At 37.4% G+C, this 25,059-nt stretch overlaps 1 protein-coding gene across 1 annotated transcript; it reads right to left on the bottom strand.

Moving 5' to 3' along the window:
* Window positions 1-25,059, bottom strand: LOC141565021 (uncharacterized). Its single transcript, XM_074307998.1, is given in 4 exon segments — window positions 1-9,448; window positions 16,793-16,919; window positions 23,414-23,483; window positions 24,950-25,059. Coding segments are annotated over 3 exon segments (2,706 nt in total). The 5' UTR covers window positions 23,447-23,483; window positions 24,950-25,059; the 3' UTR covers window positions 1-6,902.

Below are 25,059 nucleotides of genomic sequence, written 5' to 3'. Positions count from 1 at the left end.
TTCTTTTTTTTTTTTATAATTTTCAGGTGGCTCAGAAATTCTTATATTGTTTTTCTTTGACTGTTCTACAGATCACTTCTTTTTCTGAAGAAATCTTTGGATATTCTACTTTTCATTAGAATGCTTCTCCTTTTGACAGTGATACAATTTCTATGAATATGAAATTCTCAAATGGAAAATTGAGAGAAGTTAGTTGCCTGAAGACACTACCACTTTGGCTATATTTTTAAGGTTTCTTTGCAGAGTGGATTATTTGATGGATAACAAAATGGACCCTCAGTTGCCTTTCCACAATGACTATATTCATAAGGTTTCTCTCTAATGTGCATTATCTGAGATTAACAAGACTGGCCCTCTCTGCAAGTCTTTCCACATTGAGGGCATTCTCTGGTGTAATGGATTCTCTAATGTATAGCAAGAATGGAGGTACATAAGAAATCCTTTCCATATTGATTACATTCAAGCAGCTTTTTACCAGTGTGAATTCTCTGATGTGTAGAAAGCTGGAGCTCAAACTAAAAGCCTTTCTATATTGATTGCATCTACAGGATTTCTTTCCAGTGTGATTTCTCAGATGCAAAGTAAGATCATAGCTCTTTCTGAAAGCCTTTCCACATTGATTACACTCAAAAAGTTTCTTTCCAATGTGGATTCTCTGTTGGCCAGTGAAGAATTATCTATAGAAGAAATACTTTCCATATCCATTACATTTGTAAACCTTTTCTCCATTATCACTCTTTTGATGCAAAATAAAATCTAAGTTCTATCCAAAGATCTTTCCCCACTGATTACATGCAACTCTTTTTCATTCCAGGATGAAATCTAGCATGGTAAGGAAGAGATGAATAAAGAAGGTTGCCTCACATTCATTATATTCATCAGGCTCCTTTCTAATGTGATTATTTGCTGATGAGTAATGAGCTTTTATCTGGTCATTGCATCTGGAGAAAATAAATAACCAATCATAAAGGGAACTATACTTTATTTCTCCAACCAACAAAAAGAATTTTCAAACTAAAACAGGCAAAATCAATCTTTGGAAATACCATTTGATCACAGCTCCAAGTGCTAATTTTAGAAATAACCTCACATACAATCTAATATTGTGCTTTCATAACAAACTAATGACCAAGCAGGTCCAGCATTCTCATTACTCTTCACAACTAGGCTTTGAAGCCATAATGGCTAAGTGACTCAACTAATATCCCTGTAGTTGAGACTAGAATTCAAACTTGTAAGGATCCTTTAAATGGGTGGCCATAGTGCAACAGGAGATTGCGTTCCCCAGAAGTAATCTCTGTGGATATAGGACTGTCCTGTGGGTGGGATCCTGGCCATATTGAGCTAGCTTCATAATGGGTGACGCCTCTCTCGCTGGTTGGCTTTGTGTGTGACCTCACAGGTCCTTTATAAGCCCACTACAGACAGCAGTCACTCTCTTTAACCTGGCTCCCTAGCCTGGGATAGCCGAGCCAACCTGATGGATAGCCAAGAGAGGTAAGGAGTTTGGTAGTGAACACCCAAACTCTATAACTAAACATATTTTGTCCATAGTACTGGATTACCTTTCACCATTTCACTTTCTATCTTCCTGACTGTAATTATAATTTTATTGATTTCAGGACATCATTCTGTTATACTATACTGATCAATTTGGATGCACTATCACCTACCTGATCATTCCTGGAAATTTTTATATACTAAAAAAAGGTTAATTTTTTTAAAGTGTCATGCAGTGATAAATGTGAAAATATATTTAGAAGAACTGCCACATATTTAACCTTTATTGAATTGTTTGTTGTTTAGGGGAGGAGACAGGAGGGATAAAAATATGCAACACAAGGTTTTGAAAGAGTGAATGTTGAAAACTATCTTTGCATGTATTTTGAAAAATAAAAAGCTATTATAAAAAATAAAATAAACTCCAGCCCTGCAATGAAAAAAAAGTACCAAGCAAGAAACTTCATTATTTGATTTCTCTTATTTTCTATTTGGTTCCAAAGATATTAAGCCATTTGTCGCACATGTACTTATATTATGTCTCATATTATCTCAAGAGCCCCTCATCTTGAGGCAGTTAGATGGCATAGTGAATAGAGTACTGACTCTGGAATCAGGAGGGCCTGGGTTCAAATGTAGCATTAGAACACTTAACCCTTCCATGGATAAGTCACTTAACTCCAATTACCTCATCAAAAAAAAATCAAAAAAAAAAAAAAAAAAAAAGAGTCCATCATACTTCAGTAAGGAAAGGAACAGCATAATTTATATTCAATAATAATATGAATCATTACTATAGTGACAGCAAATGGAATACTATTTTTGGATCTGAATAGAAAAGAAGAAAATTTGGGAACAACACTGAAAATGACTATGGGATTAAATGAAATGAGCAAATGTTTCATTCTCTCAGACCCTACTTCTCAAGCTAGCTCACCAGGCAGTTTCTGAAGGGCTTCTTCAAGGAATAAGATCAGTCTTTTATGAAATTCCCAAAAATTTTCATCAAGGGGATTATAGCAATATTTCACAGGGATTATATACTATGCGCAGGTGGGATTTATATCAGCAATGCAGGGTTGGTTCAAATATTAGGAAAACTTTCAACTTCTTTTTGGTTTGGCTTTGTTTTTTTTGCTGAGGAGTTGGGGTTAAGTGACTTGCCCAGGGTTACACAGCTAGGAAGTAAGTGTCTGAGGTCAGATTTGAACTCAGGTCCTCCTGATTTCAGGGCTGGTGCTCTATCCACTGTGCCACCTAGCTGCCCCTATTTTCAACATAATTTACCAATCAGTAACAAAACAAATGGAAACCATATGATCATCTCAATAGAAGTTGAAAAAGCTCTTGGCAAAATATAACATCCATTCTTATTAAAAACACTACAGAGTGAAGGAATAAAGGGAATCTTCCTTAGTATGATGAGCAGTATCTATCCACAACCATCAGCAAGCTTTATATGTAATGGAGATAACTTAGAAATCTTCTTAATAAGGCCAAGAGTGAAGCAAGGATATCCATTATCACCACTATCATTCAATAGAATACCAGAAATGTGAGTTTTAGCACTAACATATGAAAAAGAAATCAAAGGAATTAGAGTAAGCAATGAAGAAAAAAAAGATCACTCTTTGCAGGTGATATGATGGTATATACTTTATGAATCCTAGAGAATCAAATTAAATAAACAGCAAGAGATAGAAAGAGAGAAATTCCATTTAAAATAATTATAAATCATATAAGATCCTTGGGATTCTACCTCTAAGACAACTCAGGAACGCTATGCACACAATTATAAAACACTTTCCACATAAATAAAGTCAGACCTAAATAATTTGAAGAATAGCAGTTGCTCATAGGTAGGCCCAGCCAAAATAATAAAAGTGGCCTTTCTGCTTAAACTAATTTATTTTTTCAGTGTCATACCAATCATACCAAAAATTATTTTACAGAGCTTAAAAAAATTCATCTGGAAGAACAAAAAATAAAGAATATCAAAGGACTTAATTAAAAAAAAAAAAAGTAAAGTGGTCTACCCATATCAGATCTCAAACCATATTATAAAGCAGTGATCATTAAAACTGGCTAAGAAATAGAATGGTGAATCAGTGAGAAAGATTAGGTAAAGAAGACAAAGAGTAAATGACTATAGTAGACTCTAGCCTTTGGGATTAGAGTTCACTATTTGACAAAAACTGCTGGGAAAACTGGAAAACAATAAGACACAAAGTATAGACCAACATCTCACACCATATACCAAGACAAGGTCAAAATAGCTACATGATTTAGATATAAATGATGATACAAAGCAAATTAGAAGAGCAAGGAACAATCTATCAGAATTGTGGAGATGGGAAGAATTTATGACCAAATAAAAGATAGTTAACATTAAAAAATGAAAAATAAAAAAATTTTGATTATTTTAACTAAAAAATTTTTTTGCACAAACAAATCAATGTAATCAGCATTATAAGGATATCAGAAATCTGGGAAATAATCTTTACAGTAATAGTAATCTTTATAGTAATCTCTAATGAAGGGATCATTTCTCAAATATATAAAGAAACAAGTCATATTTATAAGAACCTTAATTGATAAATGTCCAAAGGAGGCAGTTTTCAGGTAAAGAAATCAAAGCTATCTAAAAGCATATGAAGAAATGCTCAAAATCAAAGCTTCTTAAACTGTGGTTCATAACTCAATATGAGATTGCATAATTGAACGTGATGGTCACCAAAATTTGGCAACAGTAAAAAGTATCAAATATTCTGCAAGACTTAATTCTCTCTTTTTTTTTCCTTTGTGGATTTAATATATTTGTTTTTGCTGAGGCAATTGGGGTTAAGTGACTTGCCCAGGGTCACACAGCTAGGAAGATTTAATTCTTGGGGCAGCTAGGTGGCGCAGTGGATAGAGTACCAGCCCTGAACTCAGGAGGACCAGAGTTCAAATCTGATCTCAGAAACTTAACACTTCCTAGCTCTGTGTCCCTGGGCAAGTCACTTAACCCCAGCCTCAGGGGGGAAAAAAAAAAGATCTAATTCTTTATGGAAAAATTTGACTTCATCTTTAATAAATGATAGAATTACATGAACACCATAGAATTGTTTTAAAATAAAATTTTTATGATTATCAGTAAAAGTTTGATTTGTATTACTATTGTAGATATCTATATACCCAGGGTCATGTAATAATTTCTGGGGGAAAAAGAGATATTAAATTTAAGAAGTCTTGCTCTAAATCACTTCTGTGTATAGAAACAGTAAAGTCAAACAACTATGAAGTACCATTTCACACCTATCATATTGACTAATAAGACAAAAAATGAAAATAACAAATGTTGAGATAATGTGGGAAAATTGGGACCTTAATGTACTGTTGGATTTGTGGACTGATCCAACTGAACCAACTATAATAGACAGCAATTTGGAACTATGTCCAAAGGACAACTAAACTTTGCATATCCTTAAAAGCGAGGGCTGTATCTCATACAGATGATAAGAAGGGAGAGGAGGGAAAGAATCTACACGTGCAAAATATATTTATAGCAGACATTCTCATGATGGCAAAGAACTGGAAATTGAGGGGATGCTCATCAATTAGAGAATGCTTGAATAAGTTGTGGTATATGAATGTAATGGAATACAATTGTTCAATAAGAAATTATGAGCAGGAAGATTTTAGAAAAACCTGGAAAGACTTGTATGAACTAATGGAAAGTGAAATGAGAAGAACCAAGAAAAAACTGTACCAAGCATCAGCAATATTGTCTAATGATCATCTAATAATGACAGCTCTTCTCAGCAACACAATGATCCAAGACAACTCTATAAAGGATTCATGGTGCTGTCCACATCCAGATAAAGAACTAGTATACTCAATACAAATCATTTTCTTCACTTCATTTTTGTGTGTGTGTGTTTTTTCTACTTTTGACCTATTTTTTCTTTCACAACTGGGACTAGTGTGGAAATATGTTTTACATAATCACACACATATAATTTATATCAAATTGCCTATCATTTTACAAAGGGAAAGCAGGGGGGAAAATTTAAAAAAAATGCTAGTCTTAACATAAACTTGGGGGGGAAATGAAATACTAACTTTTAAAAATTCTTAATGCTTTAAGATATACAAAAAAGAAAGAAGGCCTAACTCAGTATAACTCTCACGAATCAAAAAACAAAAAGATTCAATAATCAGAAAGAAAAGAGAAATGGAGAAAATTTCAAGGAAAAGGCAAGAAAAATGAAGTTAAAAAAACCAAAATAATTGGAAGTAGACAACAGGAAAAAGGGATTCTACTTAACAATTAGGAGAAGAAAAGGAAGATGAATTAAATGATTAGATAAGAGGAAACAAGGTAAAAGGGATAAATAAGCAAAATATATCTAGAGACAGGTTTAATATGTGGGGATGGGATAGAGATATGAACCTAACACTTAATTTTAAGTAAAAGTAAAAGAAAAAAGAAATGGTGTGATAATTTAGAAAATAAAACCATTGTCTGTTGTATAGTTGAAATATTTAAAATATTTTTAAACTACACAGAATAAAGATAAATGGTCTGATAAAATATGTTCTACTAATTGGGTAAATCTAAAAAAAATTCAGAATTTGCAATTAAGCAAAAACAATCATTAAAAACATAAAAAGAGACAAGCAAAGAAACTATATCACACTGAAAGGAACCATAGATATGAATGAATATGAATACTAAAAGTCTAGACTCCATAGATATGAATGAATATGAATACTAAAAGTCTAGACTCCAAATGTCTTAACATTTCTATGTATAAAGAAAACAGTAAAAGAAGTACAAGAAGACCTAGTACCAAAAAAGTAACAACATTTCAGTATCACTATAAATTCTGGTAAATTTTCACATGAATTTATAGTTATAAATGGGACATTATACAAAACCTTAATTTTTTTCAAGAATCATCCTGCCAAGATCTCAAAACTAGGGTCTAGTCCTTTGGGTTGGTCTCCTGTCTCAGTTTCATTGTGACAGTCTTCCTACTGAGATGGAAAAAGGTCTGAGGCCCAAAGTAGAATGAAGGAGGAAGAGTGGGAGGGGAGAGACAGTAGAGGGAAAACTGAAGGAGGGGAAACTCTTTGGAGAAACCAATCTTTTGCATTTAGACCCAGATAGAATTTAAGTCCTGGAGTAGAAGGTGATGGATTAGGAGAAGGCCAATGTAGAATAAAGATCATTCCCATGGCCATGACATTGCAGGTGATGGAGTTAGAAATGGGAGCAGAGAGGAAGGCAGATGCATTCTCTCCAGTGTGTATTCCCTGATGTTTAGCAAGATTGGATCTCTGAGCAAAACCCTTTCAACAATGATTACATTCAAAAGCTTTCTCTCCAAATTTCCAATGTCTATTAAGAGAACTGTCTATGAAAGTCTTTCTACATTGATAACATTCTTTTGAATTTCCTTCCAGTGTGGACTCTGATATTTGACGTGACTGGAGCTTTGTGTGAAAGACTTTCCACATTGATTAGATTAAAAGGGCTTCTTCCCAGTATGGCTTCTCTGACGTTTACCAAGACCGCATCTCCATGAGAAAGCCTTTCCACATTGACTGAAATCAAAAGGTTTTTCTTCAGTGTGCATCGTCTGATGTTTAGCAAGATTGGACCTGTATCTGAAAGCTTTTCCACACTGAATACATTCAAAAGGTTTCTCTCCAGTGTGAACTCTCTGGTGTTGAGCAAGATTGGACCTCTCTGCAAAAACCTTTCCACAGTGATTACAATCAAAAGGCTTCTCTCCAGTGTGGACTCTCTGATGTTTAGCAAGATTGGACTTTTCTGCAAAAACCTTTCCACATTGATCACAAGTAAAAGGCTTCTCTCCAGTGTGGATTCTCTGATGTCTATCAAGATGGGAACTGTCTATGAAAGTCTTTCCACATAGATTACAATCAAAAGGTTTCTCCCCACTGTGGATTTTCTGGTGTTTAGCAAGACTGGAACTGTATCTGAAAACCTTTCCACATTGATTACAATCAAAAGGTTTCTCTCCAGTGTGGATTCTTTGATGCTGAGCAAGAGTGCACCTCCATCTGAAAGCCTTTCCACATTGATTACAATCAAAAGGTTTTTCTCCACTGTGGATTCTTTGATGTTTAGTAAGATTGAACCTTAGTGTGAAAGCCTTTCCACACTGAATACATTCAAAAGGCTTTTCTCCAGAGTGTGTTCTCTGATGTTTAGCAAGCCTGGACCTCCATCTGAAAGCCTTTCCACATTGAATACATTCAAAAGGCTTTTCTCCAATGTATATTCTCTGAGATTTAGCAAGATTGGACCTCTGTGAAAAAACTTTTCGATGTTGATTAAAATCAAAAGGGTTCTCTCCATTGTGGGTTCTCTGATGCTTAGTAAGACTAGATCTCTGTGTGAAAGTCTTTCCACATTGATTACAATGAAAAGGCCTCTCTCCAGTGTGGATTCTCTGATGTTGAGCAAGAATGCACCTCCATCTGAAAGCCTTTCCACATTGAATACATTCAAAAGGCTTCTCTCCAATGTATATTCTCTGATGTTTAGCAAGATTGGACCTCCATGCAAAAATCTTTCTATGCTGATTAAAATCAAAAGAGTTCTCTCTAGTGTGGATTCTCTGATGTTTAGCAAGATTGGATCTGTGTGTGAAATTCTTTCCACATTGATTACAATGAAAAGGCCTCTCTCCAGTATGGATTCTCTGATGTTGAGCAAGAATGCACCTCCATCTGAAAGCTTTTCCACATTGGTTACATTTAAAAGGCTTCTCTCCAATGTATATTCTCTGATGTTTAGCAAAATTGGACCTCTGTGCAACAACTTTTCTACGCTGATTAAAATCAAAAGGTTTCTGTCCTGTGTGGATTCTCTGATGTTTAATAAGAGTGGATTTCTGAGTGAAAGTCTTTCCACATTGATTACAATCAAAAGGCTTCTCTCCAGTGTGGATTCTCTGATGTGTAGTAAAATTGGACCTCTGTCTGAAAGTTTTTCCACATTGGTTACATTTAAAAGGCTTCTCTCCAGTGTGGATTCTCTGATGTTCAACAAAAGTGGACCTATATCTGAAAGCCTTTCCACAGTGAATACATTCAAAAGGCTTCTCTCCAGTGTGGATTCTTTGATGTAAAGCAAGCAGGTGTTTTGTTGTGAAAGTTTTTCCACATTCATCACATTCATAAGGTTTCTCTTCAGTGTGGATTCTCTGAAGGTCAGTGAGGAGAGATTTATAGCAGAAAGCCTTCCCACATTCAGTACATTTATAAAACTCCTCCCCAGGAGGAATCTTCTGAGGTCTACCAAGACCTGATTTCCAAGCAAACGCCTTCCCACACTGATCACATGCATATCTTTTCCTTCCAAGGTGAACTCTAGCATGGTATGGAAGAGATGAGCGATGGGATGGAGTTGCTTCACCTTCATTATATTCCTCAGACTCCTTTGTACTGTGAATTGGCTGATGACTAATGAGCTTAGATTTCTGACTCAAGGTCTTCCCACCTTGATGACTTACAAAAAACTTTCCTCCAGTATCACTTTCCTGACATCTACCAAAGTCTGAATTTCTGCTAAAGGCCATATCCCATTGATTATTTGGACACATCTGCATTTCAGGAGGTTGCTCATGGGACTGAAAAAGCTCTACCTGTTCAGTAAAGCCTTTGCTGTGTTTCTGATCCTGAAAACAATCATTCCCTGAGGTCATTTTCTTACACTGATTTAGGATTAAAGACTGAATGAATCTCTTTCCAATTTCATCAAATTCACAGGCACTCTTTGGATTTTTATCTACCTTGATATTAGAATCATGGATTTCTTTCAACTTGAAGTCACAAGGACCATCACTCATGACTCTCTGCAGGTCACATTCTTCCACAAAAGTTCCAAGCTTTCTAGTCAATTCATTTACTTGGAATCTGGTCTCTTCATCTGAAAAAAAAAAAAAAACATATTTATATACACATGCACAGACATATGAAATGATATAATGAGATATATATAAACATATATATTTATGGGTACAAAAGTATATACATTTATGATAAAAGCAATAGTAATGGTTACTGAAGACTTAGGAAGCTCATGACCAATGTAAATGCAAGAAAACTTCATACCTGGACTGTAAGAACAAACACTGACATTAAAGAGAATGTCATTGTTAAGGAGAAGAGATGGACAGGATGTGAGAGTGACCAAGGAGATGTGCATGGAAGAGGGCTGGACCTGTCATGGCCACAGTCACTCAGAGCTAAACACTCACATTCTACAAAAGCAGCATTCACAAGGCAGGGTGCCCACCAGACAGGGAGATGAGTCTGTAGCTAATTTGGAGGGAAAAGTCTAACACTGGAGCAGAAAAGGATAGGGCAGCTCCCACAGATTTGCTGTACAGTGATGCATTTACTCATCTGGGCCAGAACACTTTCAGATATCTAAATTGGTTGGATGAAAATGATGGGGAAATTCAGAAAGCACCCAGCAAAAAATGAGAACTCTCCAGACCCTACCAATAGATTACTTCATCCAGCTCCAAGAAAGCTGTATCTAATTCCACCAAAAGTGTGAGCAAAATGTAAAGAGAGCCTGCTTTCAGGAATCTGGGCTTAGTAAGAGGGCAAAAGAAATTCCATTTGGTGCTGATGGTAACAATCCAAAGCACTTTTATACCCTAAAGTTTATTTATGGGTCAAAGACCTATGAGAATCTCAACTACTTTGTGCTGATAGCACCACATTCATTAGTGAACAGGACAAGATGGAGAGGACTGAACACTTCCATAGTGTTCTCAAAAGACCATCATCAACCACTACTGAAACCACTAGCCATTTACCATTGATTGTCCTCCATCCCTCTCTAGCCATTCCCCTACTGAAGGGCATCCCTGCAATTTATAGTCCTTTGGTACAAAAAGAAAGCTGCCATAAATATTTTAAAATATAAGTTCTTTTTCTTTTTCCTTCATCTTCTTGGGAAACATATCTTATAGAGGTAGTGATGGGTCAAAGGGTACACAGAGTTCTACAACTTGACATAGATCCAGATAGTTCTCCAAAATAGTTGGATCAATTCCCAGTTCTACTAATGATGAGTTAGTGCTCCAAAAGTGGTGTCTTCAGATTGCTTCAGTTTAAACTTCTCAAACTGAATATACCAATAATTTAGAACATTTTTTAGATGACTACAAATTTTTAGAATTTCATTGGAAAACTATCTATTCTACTCCGTTGTTCATTTGTTAGCTGAGGAATGATTTGTATTCTTACAAATTTGACAAAGTTCCTCTTATATCTGGGATTCAACCTTTATCTGAGAAACTGAATATAAAAATGTCTTCCCAATTTTTTGTTTTCCTTCTGTTCTTGTTTACATTGACTTTTAGTTTTGTTAAGATTTTTTTGTACAGATAATTTTTTTTTCCTGAGGCAATTGAGGTTAAGGGACTTGCCCAGGTCACACAGCTAGGAAGTGTTAAGTGTCTGAGGCCAGGTTTGAACTCAGGTCATCCTGACTTGAGGGCTGGTGCTTTATCCACTGTACCACCTCACTGCCCCATGTACAGAACTTTTTTAACTTAATGTATTTGAAATTATCCCTTCATACTTCACCATGCTCTCTATCACTTGTTTATTCATAAATTCTTTACCTGATTAAAAGTGCAATAGATAAGATCTTTAATTTCTTATGATGTCTAATTTTACATGCTGGTCATGTATTCTTTTTGACTTTGCCTTATTCAAAGATGTAAGATATTGATCTATGCCTAGGTTCTGCCACATGGCTTTCCAGCTTCTTCCACTATTTTTTAACAAATAACAAATTCTTAGCCAAAAAAAACTTGTCTTTACATTTTTCAAAGCCAATATTATACTATGTTTATTACACTATATTATATATATATTATACTAATGATTATACTATAATTATTTGCTACAATGTGTCGTATGTATACTCTGTTCTACTGATCTACTTTTATATCTGTTAATCAATAGAAGATGATTTTTATCAGTATATTTCATTTTTAATTTATGGAATAAAAAGCATATAAATAACATTGTATATAAAAATAGATGATTACATATGAAAAGACAATTCAATTACATATAACTGAATATTTCTTTTAAATATATAATTAAGTGATCATACAATCTTTTTTTCCCACTTTTTTCTTCCCCACACCCCTAAGAGATTGCTGCCATTAGACAGGCATATGTTGTTTTTCAAATACTGTTCTTACTATATACAATTTTTTCTTAGTTCTGCTCATTTCACTCTTCATGATTTAGTGCAAGTCTTTTCATATTTTTCTAAAATCACTGAGTTTATCATTTCTTACAGCACATTAGTGTACCATCAAATCATATACTACAACTTGTTCAATCATTCTCCAGATATTATCCACTCAATTTCCAGTTGCTATCAAAAAAGAAGATTGCTATAAATATTTAATAGCATAGAGGATCTTTTCCTTTTTTCCTAACCAACTTGGGATACAGACCTACTACTACTACTACTACTACTCACAGTTCAAAGCATATTATAGGCAGTTTCATAACTGTTTGCTCTTCAAAATGATTGGAGCAATTCACAATTCCACCAATAATGAATTAGGGTCCCAAGTTTCCTACATCCCCCCAACATCTATTACAACCCCATTGAAATATTTTAGCCAGTTTAAAAGACATAAAATGACATTTCAAAGTTGTCATCATTTGCATTTCTTTAATCAATAATAATTTAGAGTATGACTGTAAATTGCTTGGATTTCTTCATTGGAAAACTGTTCATATCCTTTGATCATTTTATCAATTGGGGAATGACTGGTGTTCTAGGTTTTACAAAGATCTTTCAAAATTTGAGATATAAGATCTCTATCTGAGAAACTCTAAAAGTAATGCTACATAATGTGCTCTTTCCTTTTGAATCTTGGCTACATATTCTTTATTGGTCAAAAGCCTTTTTTTATTTAATGTAATTCAAAATTATCCACTTTGTATATCACCATGTTGTTCTATCTCTTTTTAATTCATAAATTGTTTGCCTAGCCATAAGTCTGTTAAGTAATATATTCCATGATTTTCAAAGTTTCTTGTAAAATCTCTCTATAAATCTAGATCATATATCCATTCTGATCTATTGAGAGATGATATAAGATATTAGTTAACTTCTGCCATAATTCTGTAAAGGTCTGAAACTGAGTAGGTAAACTGAAATCAGACAACCGAGCACTTAAGGCTAATTATCTATTGGATAATATTCTATTAATATATGCTTGGAAAATGGCCCTTCCCACTATTCTGTGCTGGCTCAATCTTTTGATATATACAGATAATTGTAGGAGGGATTAGGGGGTGAAGGAAGACAAGCCAGAGTCACTTTTGAGGTGGACAAAGAGAAGGGAGATAGTGGAGAACTTGTGTCCTTTCCCTTCACTTCTCTCACTAAAAATCAAGGACTTTTGCTTATCCTGACTCTGGCTGATTCTAAGGCATCCAAGGTGCTAACCTGGACTTTACATAATTCTTTCCCGTTTCCCTCACAATTTTTGCCAAATAATGAATTCTTATCTCAAAATCGTATCTGTACACTTCTCAAATACAAGGTTACTATATTTATTTGATACTGTAAATGGTATGCCTACTCTGTTCATTGATTTATCTTTCTGTTTCTTAGTTATCAGATAGTTTTCAATACTACTGACTTATACTCTAAGATCTGATACTACTAAACATCCTTTCTTAATATTTTTATTACCTAATTTTATATTTTTGATCTTTTCTTCTTCAAAATGAACTTTGTTATGTTCGCTAGATGAGTAATTTATTTTATTTTATTTTATTTTATTTTGTAATTTAACTGGCATGTTATTGAACCTATAAGTTAGCTTAGATAAAATTGTTATTTTTATTATTTTGGCTCTGCCTACCTAAGAACAACTAGTTTTTTTCCCAATTGTTTAAATCCAATTTTATTTCTGTATTTTATATTTATGTTCAAATAATTCCTGGATTAGTTTTGGCAGGTATATTTCCAATAAGTTTATACTCTCTAGAGTTTTTTAAAATGGAGTATTTCTTATTATCTCTTCTTGCAGAGTTCTGTTGGTAGTACATATGAATAATGATGATTTATGTGGATTTACTTTATGTCCTAATTTGTTAAAATTATTAAAATTTACAACTAACTTTTTAGTTGAGTCTTTTCAGTATTCCAAGCTTATCATCAAATTATCATCACAAAGAGATCATTACATTATCTCATTACCTCTTTTGATTCCTTCTATTTTTTTCTTCTTTTGTTGCTATTGCTAGGGTGTCCAATAGAATAATGAATAATATTGGTGACAGCATCCTTGCTGAAAACTAGGTTTTTATGGGAAGGCTTATAACTTATGCCTATTACAAATAATGCTTTCTGATGATTTTAAGAAAATGTTAGTTTTTTTTCAAAGTTTAAGGGAAAAAAATCATTCATTCTTATATCTTCAAATGTTTTTAATAGAAATGAGTACTGTGTTTTACAAAGTTTTTTCTCTAGGTATTGACATATCATATTTGTTTTTTAATAACATATAATTATGTAAATAATTTATCTTTTATGTGAACCCTGCATTCCTGTTATAAATTCCAATTAGTCAGCAAGTGTAAAACTTGTAATACTTTGTCATCTCCCTGGTACTATTTTATTTAGGATGTTTGTATCATTATCCATTAATGCAACTGGTCTATAGTTTTCTTTGACTTTTTTTTAAACTTCCTGGTTTAGGTATCAATACTATACTTGTTTCATAAAAGGACGTTGGTAGCATCCTTCTTACCTATTATCCCAAATCACTTATTTAATATTAGAATTAGTTGACATTTTATTGTTTGGTTGAATTCCCTGTAAATATGTCTGGTCCTGGTGCATTTTCTTTAAAAAGCTCATTAATAACCTGTTGAATTTCTTTTTCTACAATTCTATTTCCTCTTCTGATAAGCCTATGAGAATATGGTTTCATCACTATCATTTGCTTGCTCCATATGAGTACTTTCTTTCATTTTAGTTCTCCCTGTTCAATGTCTTTAGAATTCTTTAGAATCAACCCATCACCCTGAATTTAGCCCAAAGTTTGTTTTCAACCTGCCAAATAATGATATTTTTAAGAGTATTGATGACATTTTCCTTGATGAAAAGTAAACAGTTTGCCTCATTAGGTCCTTTAAAACTGGTCTTTAGTGTTTACTTTATGTGTCTCTCATCCCCACTATCTAAATATTTAACGCGTTTGGGTCTTTTTCTCATCAAATCTCTCAATGATTTCATTATGTACACTGCTTTTTATTCAGAACCATATTCAGATTTCCTGGGAAAGTTATTTTTTCATCACAAGCCCAGCTAACTTGATCTATAAAATATAATGACTCAAGCTATGGAATCTTAATGTAGAATCTACTAGGTCTTAAGTTATCCTCACTATAGCTCCACAGTATTTAAAGTTATTTTCTTGATGCCCCTAGATTTTCTCCTTAACCTGGGAGCTTGGAAACTTTTATAAAATCCCCACTAAGTTTTCATTTTCAGATCTCTTTTAAGGAGTAGGTGATAGTTTGGGTGATAGTTTCTTCTTCTATGGATCTGGAATTTCAGGGCAATTTCCCCTAATAATTTCTTTCTCTTTTTGGCTGAGGCAACTGGAGTCACACAGCTAGGAAGTGTTAAGTGTCTGAGGCCGGATTTGAAATCAGGTCTTCCTGACTTCAGGGCTGGTGCTCTATTCACTGTGCCACCTAGCTACCCCCAAGTAATTTCTTGAAATACTACATCAAGAATTTTTGTAATCATAATTTTTGGGCAGTCCAACAGTTCTTATGTTATTTCCTTCATCTATTCCCCAAACCATTTCTCCTTTTAATGAGATGTTTCACATTCTTTTCTGTTTTCATTCTGTTGTTTTTGTTTTGACATTTCTTGTTGTCTTATAACAGCAGTAATTTCCTCTTACCTGATTCTAATTAAGAAGTTATTCACTTCCTTGACTTTTGGGATCTCCTTTTCTAATCCATTGACTTTCTACAATTTTCTTGATTTTCTTGGGTTGTTCTAATTTTTTCCTTACATTTTCCTCAATCTCCTTTGATTTTTGAACTCTTTTTGAAATTCATCCAAGAACTCTTTTAGGGTGTCAAATGGGACACTTATTTTTGAAGTAGGAGTAGCTTTTTAAACTTCACTTTCTTTCTTTGAGTATAGACCCAGATTGTCTCAATCCCCACAGTAGCTATTATATTCAGCTTTTCTTCTTTGCCACCCCATTTTTATTTTTATATTATTTTATTCTAAGCCACACTATTATTATTGTCAGCTCTCTAATCCTGATTTTGGGAGAACAGCCCAGTCTTCAGGTCCTCCTCACTGTCATTGGCAGAGCTCTCTCAGGGCTCCAACCCTGGGCCCTCCCCAGTACCCCTGAGTCCAGGCCAGGGCCCCCAGCCACACTATCCCAGCACAGACTTCCTCTCCCTTTGGTCTACAGCCACAAACTTCAGTTGGCTCCTCTGCCCAGTAAATGAGACCAGGGTCTCTGCTCTCCTACAAGTGCCCACAGCCAGCAGGGTGCTTGCCCCCCCCATACTCACCAGCTGTGGGCTGGGTCATTCTTGGTCACAACCACAGGCTGGCAATAAGTCTGCTCAGCACAACAGGCCCTGTTCTAGACATAACCTGGAGCCCTTCCTTCCTCCCTTCCAAGCTCTAAGCCCATCACCCACCTCTCCACCCCAACAATCTCAGAGGGGAAAGATGTCCCAGGGTCTGCTCTTCTTGGACTGAGCAGAATCTCCCTGCAGGTGCTGGCCCTTCGTGTGGGCCCAGCCTCCTTCCCCGGGGGGGTTGGGGCCTCCCCAGGGTCCTGTCCAGATGTTTCAGCAGCACAAATTCTGGACTTTGAACCACCTCTGCTGGTCCCAGGTCACATTCAGATGACTTTTTTCCTTGTGTTTTTGGCACTATGGGAGAACCAAGCACTTCTTGCCCTATTCTCCCATCTCCTTCCATGGTTTTTAGTATGATATTTTCAGTGAATTTGTAAGACACCTGGCCTGGGGATGAACAAAGTAACAAGGTCAGCCCCCTAACTGATGGCCACTAATTGAACTTTAGGGGACAAGCCAGAACACCAGGGGACAGAGAGCTGGTGCTTATGAATGAGGGTGCACTCCAGATTATGGATCAATTCCCTGCCTTTTAGGCCTGCCTAATTTGGGCCTGATAATTTAGACAGAAAATGGTCCTTACCCAGGGACAGCAGATTCTGGACATTCTCCAGCGTGACTTTCTTGTAGAGCTCCTTCTGGGAAGGGTCCAGGAGCCCCCACTCCTCCTCGGTGAAGTCCACGATAATGTCCCTGAACGTCACCAACTCCTAAACCATCAAAAATCACATGATTTAGAGCTTAATGGGCCTCCAGAATTCATCTAGTCCAAACCTGATCAATTTAGAGGAGGAAACTGAAGCAGAGATGGGATTGCCTAAAACTCATAGAATCTTTATGAGTGTCAGAATCAATAACTGAAAAAAGTCATTAAGAGCCCAGAAAAGCATTGTCTATTTGAAGCAATTATCATGTTGGAATAATACAATCTGGAAAAAAAACATCTTATTAGAAAATGGTTCTTCTAGTGGAATTAGGGAGAACATTTGTGTTCTATAGAATCTGTGGAGGAAAAAGAAAAAAGATCATGTGAAATTCTTCCGACCATGAAGTGTCCTAACTGACATATTAAGAAAATTCTAGGAAGAGTTTGGAAGAATTTGCTAAGTCCTATGCATTCATGGTGGGAGTAGGAAGAAGAAACATTAACAGGGATCACTGAGGAGAGAAAAATGTGTTTTTCCAGACATTCCAAAATTTTGGAGCAATTCTTGTTCTTGTAGATCAAAATTTCTGTGGCCCTCCTTTTTTTTCTCCCGAGGCATTTGGGGTTATGTGAGTTACCCAAGGTCACAGATCTAGAAAATATTAAGTGTCTGAGGTCAAATTTGAACTCATGTCCTCTTGACTTCAAGGCTGGTGCTCTATCCACTCTTTCATCTAGCTGCCCTTTCTGTTGCCATTTTAAAAAATCATTTAACATCTGACTTTTTTTTTTCTATGTATAATCTATATTTCACTTTTAGTTTATTTGTATTATTGAACTTGTGAGCAATTAAATAATGTGTTACTTTTCCCCTTAATTTTTTAAATTCCCAAGAATTTATTTTTTTCCTTTTCATCAGATCCACTTCATCATTGTTCTTTATTGCATTGTATTTATCCCTAGTGTAAACAATCACTATAGGAAGACAACCTTTTTATTGATCTATAATAACAGTGATCCCTTCTACCCATGGGGGCTAGAAGAGCAGCACCATTGCTATCTATAACATTTTGGGCCCTCCTTTGACACCAGAAAAGTCTAAAATTTTTCATATTGTTTTATTGAGTGTTTACAGTAGAATATTCTAAAATTTGGGTTGAGTATTGGGTAATAAGCTTTATGTGATATGCTAGCCTCTGTGTATTATCTGCATAAAACTCCCTCCCAGATTTTCATTTGGTTCTCATGCTGACCTGCTAGATATTGAATCTGCAATGGAGAAAGCTGTGATGTGGAAGAGATAGCTGTAATCTAGTACATCCTTACTAATTCTTTCTATTCTTTTCTATTCTATCTCCTGTATTCCTTCTCTACCATCATGGGGTAAGGTCACATACTCCAGATCTTCCCATTATGGAAGGCTCAGTTCACCCAACTTTGCAGACACCTCAAGACACCACTTTGGGCCATCTGATTGAATTTGCCACATTGTCCTGGTGTCTGGTGTCTTTTGTCCTGTGCATGCTTCCTTTTGGATGTTATCTTTCTGTGGAAAATGTGAATGAATTCCAGGAGTCAAGAGAGTCTTTCTTCCTTTGTATTTCAAATTCTGGCTTATCACATACTAAATAAATAAATAATAAATGCTTATTAACTATGCTTAATAAATGCTTATTGACTATGGATCATGCAAACAGAGTATTTTTCTTTTTCTTCTGCTCTTGAAGCCCACCATGACCTAGACATTTGCTTTTTTAGTCTTGTTGCACCTCACTTCCTGTCAACTTCTCCTTGATCCAATGACAATGGAAGATGCTCCATCTCTAGGCTCTGGCTCTCCACAATGGCTGGAATTCTCTGCCTCCTCATTTTGGCCTCCTGTGTTCCTTCAAGTCTCACCTCCTATAGGAAGTCTTTTTCATCTCCTCTTCATTCAATGTTCCATTGACCAAGTCTATAGCTACATATTTGAGTGCCTGTAGTCCCCCCCATTAGATTGTGAGCTCCAGATATTGTTGTTTGCCCCATGCCCATTACTAAGCACAATGCCTGGCACACAGGGGCTCAATAAATCTTCCCTGAATGACTGCTTGCATATTCTCCTTCTTAAAGCCTCTTCGTGAGATCTGACAATGGCTCTCTTTCTCCATTTTCATTCATATGTGACTCTGTGTGACCCCATTTGGGGTTTTCTGGGCAGAGGTGCTAGACTGGTTTGTCATTTTCTTCTTCAGTTCATTTAAAAGTGAGGAAACTAAGGCAAACAAAATTAAGTGATTAGTGCAGGATCACCCAGTTAATAAGTGTCTCAGGTCAGATTTGAACTCATGAAGATGAGTCTTCTGACTCTAACCCCAGTGTTTTATCCATCATACTACCTTACCACTCCTGACTCCTTCATCCTTCAGAAATGGCTTTCATTTTCACTTTCTGGAAAGTTCTCTCTCCAAAGTATTCTTGAATGCTTTAATTTCCAGATTTCTGGGTGTTTTTTTCAATTCTAATCCTATTTGACCTCTCTTCCTCAGTCGATGCTCTTGACCACCCATCTAATACAAAAAGCCTTTCATGGTCCATGTTCTTCTTTTGACTTCATGAAGTTGACTTTACACATATTTTGTAAGTAGGAAATATGGACAGACAACCAGGTGTGGTAGTAGGGAGATCGCTAACCCTGGATTCAGGAGGATTGGTGTGAAAATCCAGCCTCAGACTCTTGACATTTACTATTTGTATGACCAAAGCCAAGTCTCTTAGTTACAATTTTCTCACCAAAAGAAAAAGAAAGAAAGTCCTGAAGTCAGGAGGATCTGAGTTCAAATCTGGCCTCAGACATTTAACAGTTCCTAGCTATATGACCCTGGACAAGTCACTTAACCCCAATTGCCTCAGAAAAAAAAAAAAAAAGAAAGGAAACAAAACAGTATTACTATGCCAGACACAACCACTTTATAAATATTAACTCATCTAATTCTAACAGTGATATGTAATCCACCTACCACCATTTTACAGTCAATAAAATTTGAGACCAACTCTCTAAACAGTGTTTGAAGTAGAATTTGAGCTCAGTTTTTCTGGAATCCTGGCCATGAATTCTACCCATTATACATCGTAGCTTGGGATTTTCTATGTATGTACGTATGTATGTATGTATGTAGTTATTTACAAATTGCCTCCTGTTTTCTTTTTCCATTCTTGGAATCTCAAGAGTGTAAGAATTGCTTGGTTCATATCAGATGCTTAATAAAAAGCCTGATTTGTTGGCAGGATAACTGGAAAGCAAGCTCCATCATAGCAGACTTTGTTTCAGCTGGTTTTTTACTCCCAGCACTTAGCAGAGCCTAATAATCAGTGCCTAATAAAAGCTTGTTCAACACCATGAGTGAGTGCCTATATCATGAGGATTGGAGCCCTTCTCTTATTTTCTGAATTCCAAGATATGGCTATATCAACCGTATTCAAGGAAGGAAGCCTGAATGAAGGCTGAGATCTGTTGAGACTGACTTGGCTCAAATGTGTAACTGCCATACATGATATTCCAGGTGGAATTTTATAATTTCCCTCAACTATTTCAATATTTTCTTTGGGCAATTTCTTTCTCAGACTGATAAGATCTTATGACCTTGCCAAAAAGAAAGCCCCAAACTCCAGCTAAGTATCCAAAGAACTTTCCAGATAAGGAGAATTTTATGTACTTTTCCCAAACAGAAATTTGTTATTGTTCTATTATTATTGATTTTAAAGCAAAATATACATAATTGCAAGCAAAAGTTTTTAAATATTGTCACCACACAATCTAACAGCTTAATGATTTATCAGCATGTAGTTGAAAAGAGGAGTTTGTTTCCTAAGGCTACAATTGAATCAGCCTCTAGTAGTCATTTTTAAAAGTAACAAAGGTATCACCATAAAGAAAAATTAGAATCATAATAATAATATAAATAATAGAACTTTCTTGCCAATCGAATAAAATCAATTCAGTTGAATGCATTTCTGAATTTTTTTTTTTATATAGGAAATCACCTCATCCATATATCAGTTTGATATTAGGCTGCTTGCATTTCCATCCCAGAATAGAGTAATTTTGATTCAATAATGTTTTTAATTCTTACCTTTATAATTTCTAAACATATTGTCTTAATGCCAATTTCAAGAGTATATGTGTCATAACATATGATCCACGTATCTAGGATCAAATACCACAAGGATGTTAAGAGAAGAACATATGTGTTCCAGGCTAATTGTATGCTATTTCAAAGTCCAATTCTTTTTCTACGGCAAAATAACTGTTTGGACATATACATATATTGTATTTAATTTATACTCTAACATATGTAACATGTATTGGTCAACCTGCTATCAGGGGAAAGGGGGAGCGAGGAGGGGGAAAGAGGGGGAAAAATAGGAACAAAAGGCTTGGCAATTGTCAGTGCTGTAAAATTACCCATGCATATATCTTGTAAATAAAAAACTATAATTTAAAAAAAAAAAAGAACATATGCGTTCAATGAGACAACACAGATGAGGAGAAAGTTAGTTCTATGAAAGCTGCGTTTATACTTACAAATGGGATATCACGCAAAATCTTAATTTTTTCAAGAATCATTTGCTGCCAGGACCACAAAATATAGGGTCCATTCCTTTCGGCTAGTCTACTCCCTAAGTTTCTTTTTGTCGGTCTTCCTATGCAGGAGAAAGGTCTGAGATACAAAGTAGAATCAAGGAGAGAAACTGGGACAGGAGGGACAGCTGAGGGAGGAGGAGCTCTCAGGGGGAAACCAGTCTTTTGTGTTTTCACCCAGGTAGAATTTAAGGCCTAGGATGGAAGGTGGACTAGTAGAAAGACATGGCAGAAGAGGGGTCTTTTCCATGGCCATGGCATTGCAGCTGATAAAAGTGCCAGGAAGAGGAGCAGAAAGGAAGCATAGGCCTGAGTTTCAGGCCTTGATGATAAATGGAAGAAGAGGATGATGCTTGGGCCTCTTGGACCCTTGCAGAAAGGCCTTGACTCACTGAGGGAAATAGGGCCTCTTTTTCTTCCACATGACTTACCAAGTTTACCCTTGGACTCCTCTTCCTGGCAGACCCCCATGCTGGAAGAAGCCATCCTTTTGGCTTCTTCCAAGTAACTGTCTCCTAGAAATCCCGTGCTTGCAATTCCCATGTAGGTCTGAGACCCCAGCAGATCACAAAAGTCGGATGGTCTATCTATATTCTGACTCATCTTCTAATAAAAAGAAGGGGTCTTTGATGCCCCTTCCTGTCTATTTCCTGCTTCACTCAGCTCTCTAGAGACCTCTTATACTGATTAAGAAGACCTCTCAATCAGTCCGACCCCTATCCCCTGATTGCTGCTCTGATTTTTATGCCCTCCAGCCCCATCTGTTCCCTCCTCTAACTCTGGGAAGCATAATCACATCTTTTGCATTCATATCCCCCAACTCTAACCATGATGCTTTCATATAGCCAATAGAGAATGGTTTCCAAAAGTGAAATTTAGAGAAAACATAACTGACTCCATTTGATGCTATATGGGCTGTTCTTATACCAGTATATCCCTTCCCCCAATCTCTTTGAGAAAACTCATATGACTCACATATGGTCCTATTCTAATAAGACACAAAGAGCTAAGCAAATGTTAATTAACCACTAATTAATTAAGCAGATGCTATGTCCCAATCCAGGTCCACTAAACTGCTTTTTTCTCACACTTCTTTATAAGCCTCCCTACAAGACCTCACCTCTCTACCCAAAGATATGGTCATGTAGCTCAGGAGAGACTATGTCATCTGTGGAAGTATGAGACACCCATGTCCATCACCCACTCATGGAAAATGTCACGTTCTTCAGTGGATAAATAAACCAGTTTATAAGCCTCCCTAGGCTTCCTTATTCTGGCTGTCCCTAGCAAGGCAGTTCTCACAACAGGATCAAAGGAGATCATATTTCTATGGCTCCCGGCACATGGCAGACCCCACAGAACCAGCCACCAAACCCAGTCAGAATTCTCCCACTTTATTCCTCTTTTCCTTCTGGACCCCGGGACATGGACTCCTGTCTAAGCCTTGACCAAAAGCTTCCATCCCCTGATTCTGCCTTTCCATTGATTTGTCTCAGCTTGGAATGTCCTCCCTGTTTCCTGGGACTTCCTTCACAGCTCAGCCTTTTCTCTTAGAGTGTCTCCAGTCTACACTGTACAGAGCTAGTTTGGACACGCTGCTGACTGTTTTTCCCAAATCTAGTTCATGGAGGGCAGGGACTGTTACTTTCTAACCTTTCTTTGCATCCCCAATATGTTAGCACAGTACTTGGGACAGAGGAGCCATATTCTCAATCCTTACTGTCTTGACCTAAGGATATAGGAAAGGAGAGGGATTCAGAGAGACCCGAAAGCAAGCAGCAGTGTGACCTGAGGTGGCAGGAAATGGGCAATGCCAGGAGGACGATTCCTGCCCTGCTGCCAGGGAGCCCCTCCCTCTGAAAGGAGGAAGCTTCCTGGGGTCTCTTGGACTCCCTCTGGGCTGATGCTGCTCAGCTCTGGGGAGAGACTGTACTCACCTGGGAGGAGGGTCTCTGGCCATCAGGAGCCATCTCTCTGGTTCCAGGCTTGGGTTCTCTGCCAGCTGGCCTGGGGAGAGAGAAGGATGTTAGAAAGGGAGGACAAAGTCTGTGCCTTCTCTACCCGGGCTGGATGACAACCTACCCAGAATTAAAAAGAGCTCTTAGGGCAGAGACAAGGGCCCTGCCTTCAGGGGAGAGGCTCCACCCCAGAAGGTTGTTGTGGTTATTTGTCCTTCACTCTGGGAGAAGGCCATGACTTCAGGGAGGTGCCACCTGGACAAGCAAGTAGATTGGATCTGGCAAGGTCACGAGCCTCACTTTCCCCTCCAGAGCCATCAGGATCCAGGGGCCAGATATGGATCAGGCCTGGAGATGGCCCCAGATACAGTGGGAAACCTGGGTCTTTTTAAGCTAAGTTCTTCAAACAGGTCTCAATTTGACTGATTTAAGTGATTAAATTCAGTGATTAAGGCTAGGGAGCAATTGAAGCATAGAATCTCCTTTTACCTTGTCCAAAACAAACTGAAATGAATTAAGCTGGGAGGGGAAGACCTTCAGGCTTTCTGGCCAAAGCAGAAATGATCGCTATTTATATTCAATCTGAGTCAATCTGGACCCAAACATTGACCAAATGGAGCTTGGCCTGGGTCCTCTGGGTGACCAAAGGGAATCAGAGTGGTTTTGCTTGGTCAAAATGAGCTGTGTAGAAGAGCCCAGGTCTCCCACAGCATCCAGGGCCATCGGAAGATCTACCCCTGGCCACTGGACCCAGACGGCTCTGGAGGGGAAAGTGAAGCCGCTGATCTTGCCCAGCTCTCTCTCCCGATGACACTTGCAGGTCATGGCATCTCCCCTCTGATTCTCTTGGAGAAGAAACCACAACCCTCTGTGACTAAAGGTGGCTCAAAATTGGAATTGGCCACTTGGAAGGCGCCCTCCCTCCTTCCCTCTGCCCACATAGGGTATCACACCCTTACCTACAGAGGCTCTTAAAAGCTTTTTTTCCTCTTTTGCACTTCTGAACCTTTCCAATATATTACTGACTGGATTGCTTTCTTAAGGACAAAGCCTTAAACCCAAACCAAAAAAATCCTAAAAACCTCTCAAAAAGACTAAGCCCCAGGAGGAGGTCAGCAGGGAGGGTCAGACGCAGAAGTGACCTGGGTCTAAGCAGGAGAATTTGCCTTCTTCCCCCACCCTCAACTCCTTCTCTTTGGCCTCATGTCCCTGGCCCAGCCTCCTACAGACTAGGAGGCAGAAGGGGCTTTGGGATCCCAGGGGGGATGAGACCAGCAGAGCCTCAGTGACCCCTGACCCAGAGCTCTCCATCCTAAAGGTGAGGTGTGCAGGTCAGGAAGCGCTGACCCGCAGTGAGTGGGAATGACACGCCAGGTCTTTTGTGCTCCTGAGCCTGGACTCGGAGGGAGGCCAGCCCCTGGCAAATCTGGAGGCCACTGACCAGAGGGGGAAGATGAGCCCAGTGGAAATAGCAGCTAGCAAAAGCAGGGAGGAGGGGCCCTGGGGCAGACCTACCTGGGATCTGCAGGTGCAAAGATGGCTCCCAGAAGGCAGAGAGACCTCAGATCTGTGGGAAAGGCAGCCCAGAGATCTCAGCTCAGAAGGAAGGAGGGAGAGAGATCTCG

Source organism: Sminthopsis crassicaudata, chromosome 3, assembly GCF_048593235.1.
Source record: "Sminthopsis crassicaudata isolate SCR6 chromosome 3, ASM4859323v1, whole genome shotgun sequence".
Lineage (NCBI taxonomy): Eukaryota > Metazoa > Chordata > Mammalia > Dasyuromorphia > Dasyuridae > Sminthopsis > Sminthopsis crassicaudata.
This window is presented reverse-complemented; position numbering and strand designations above follow the sequence as displayed.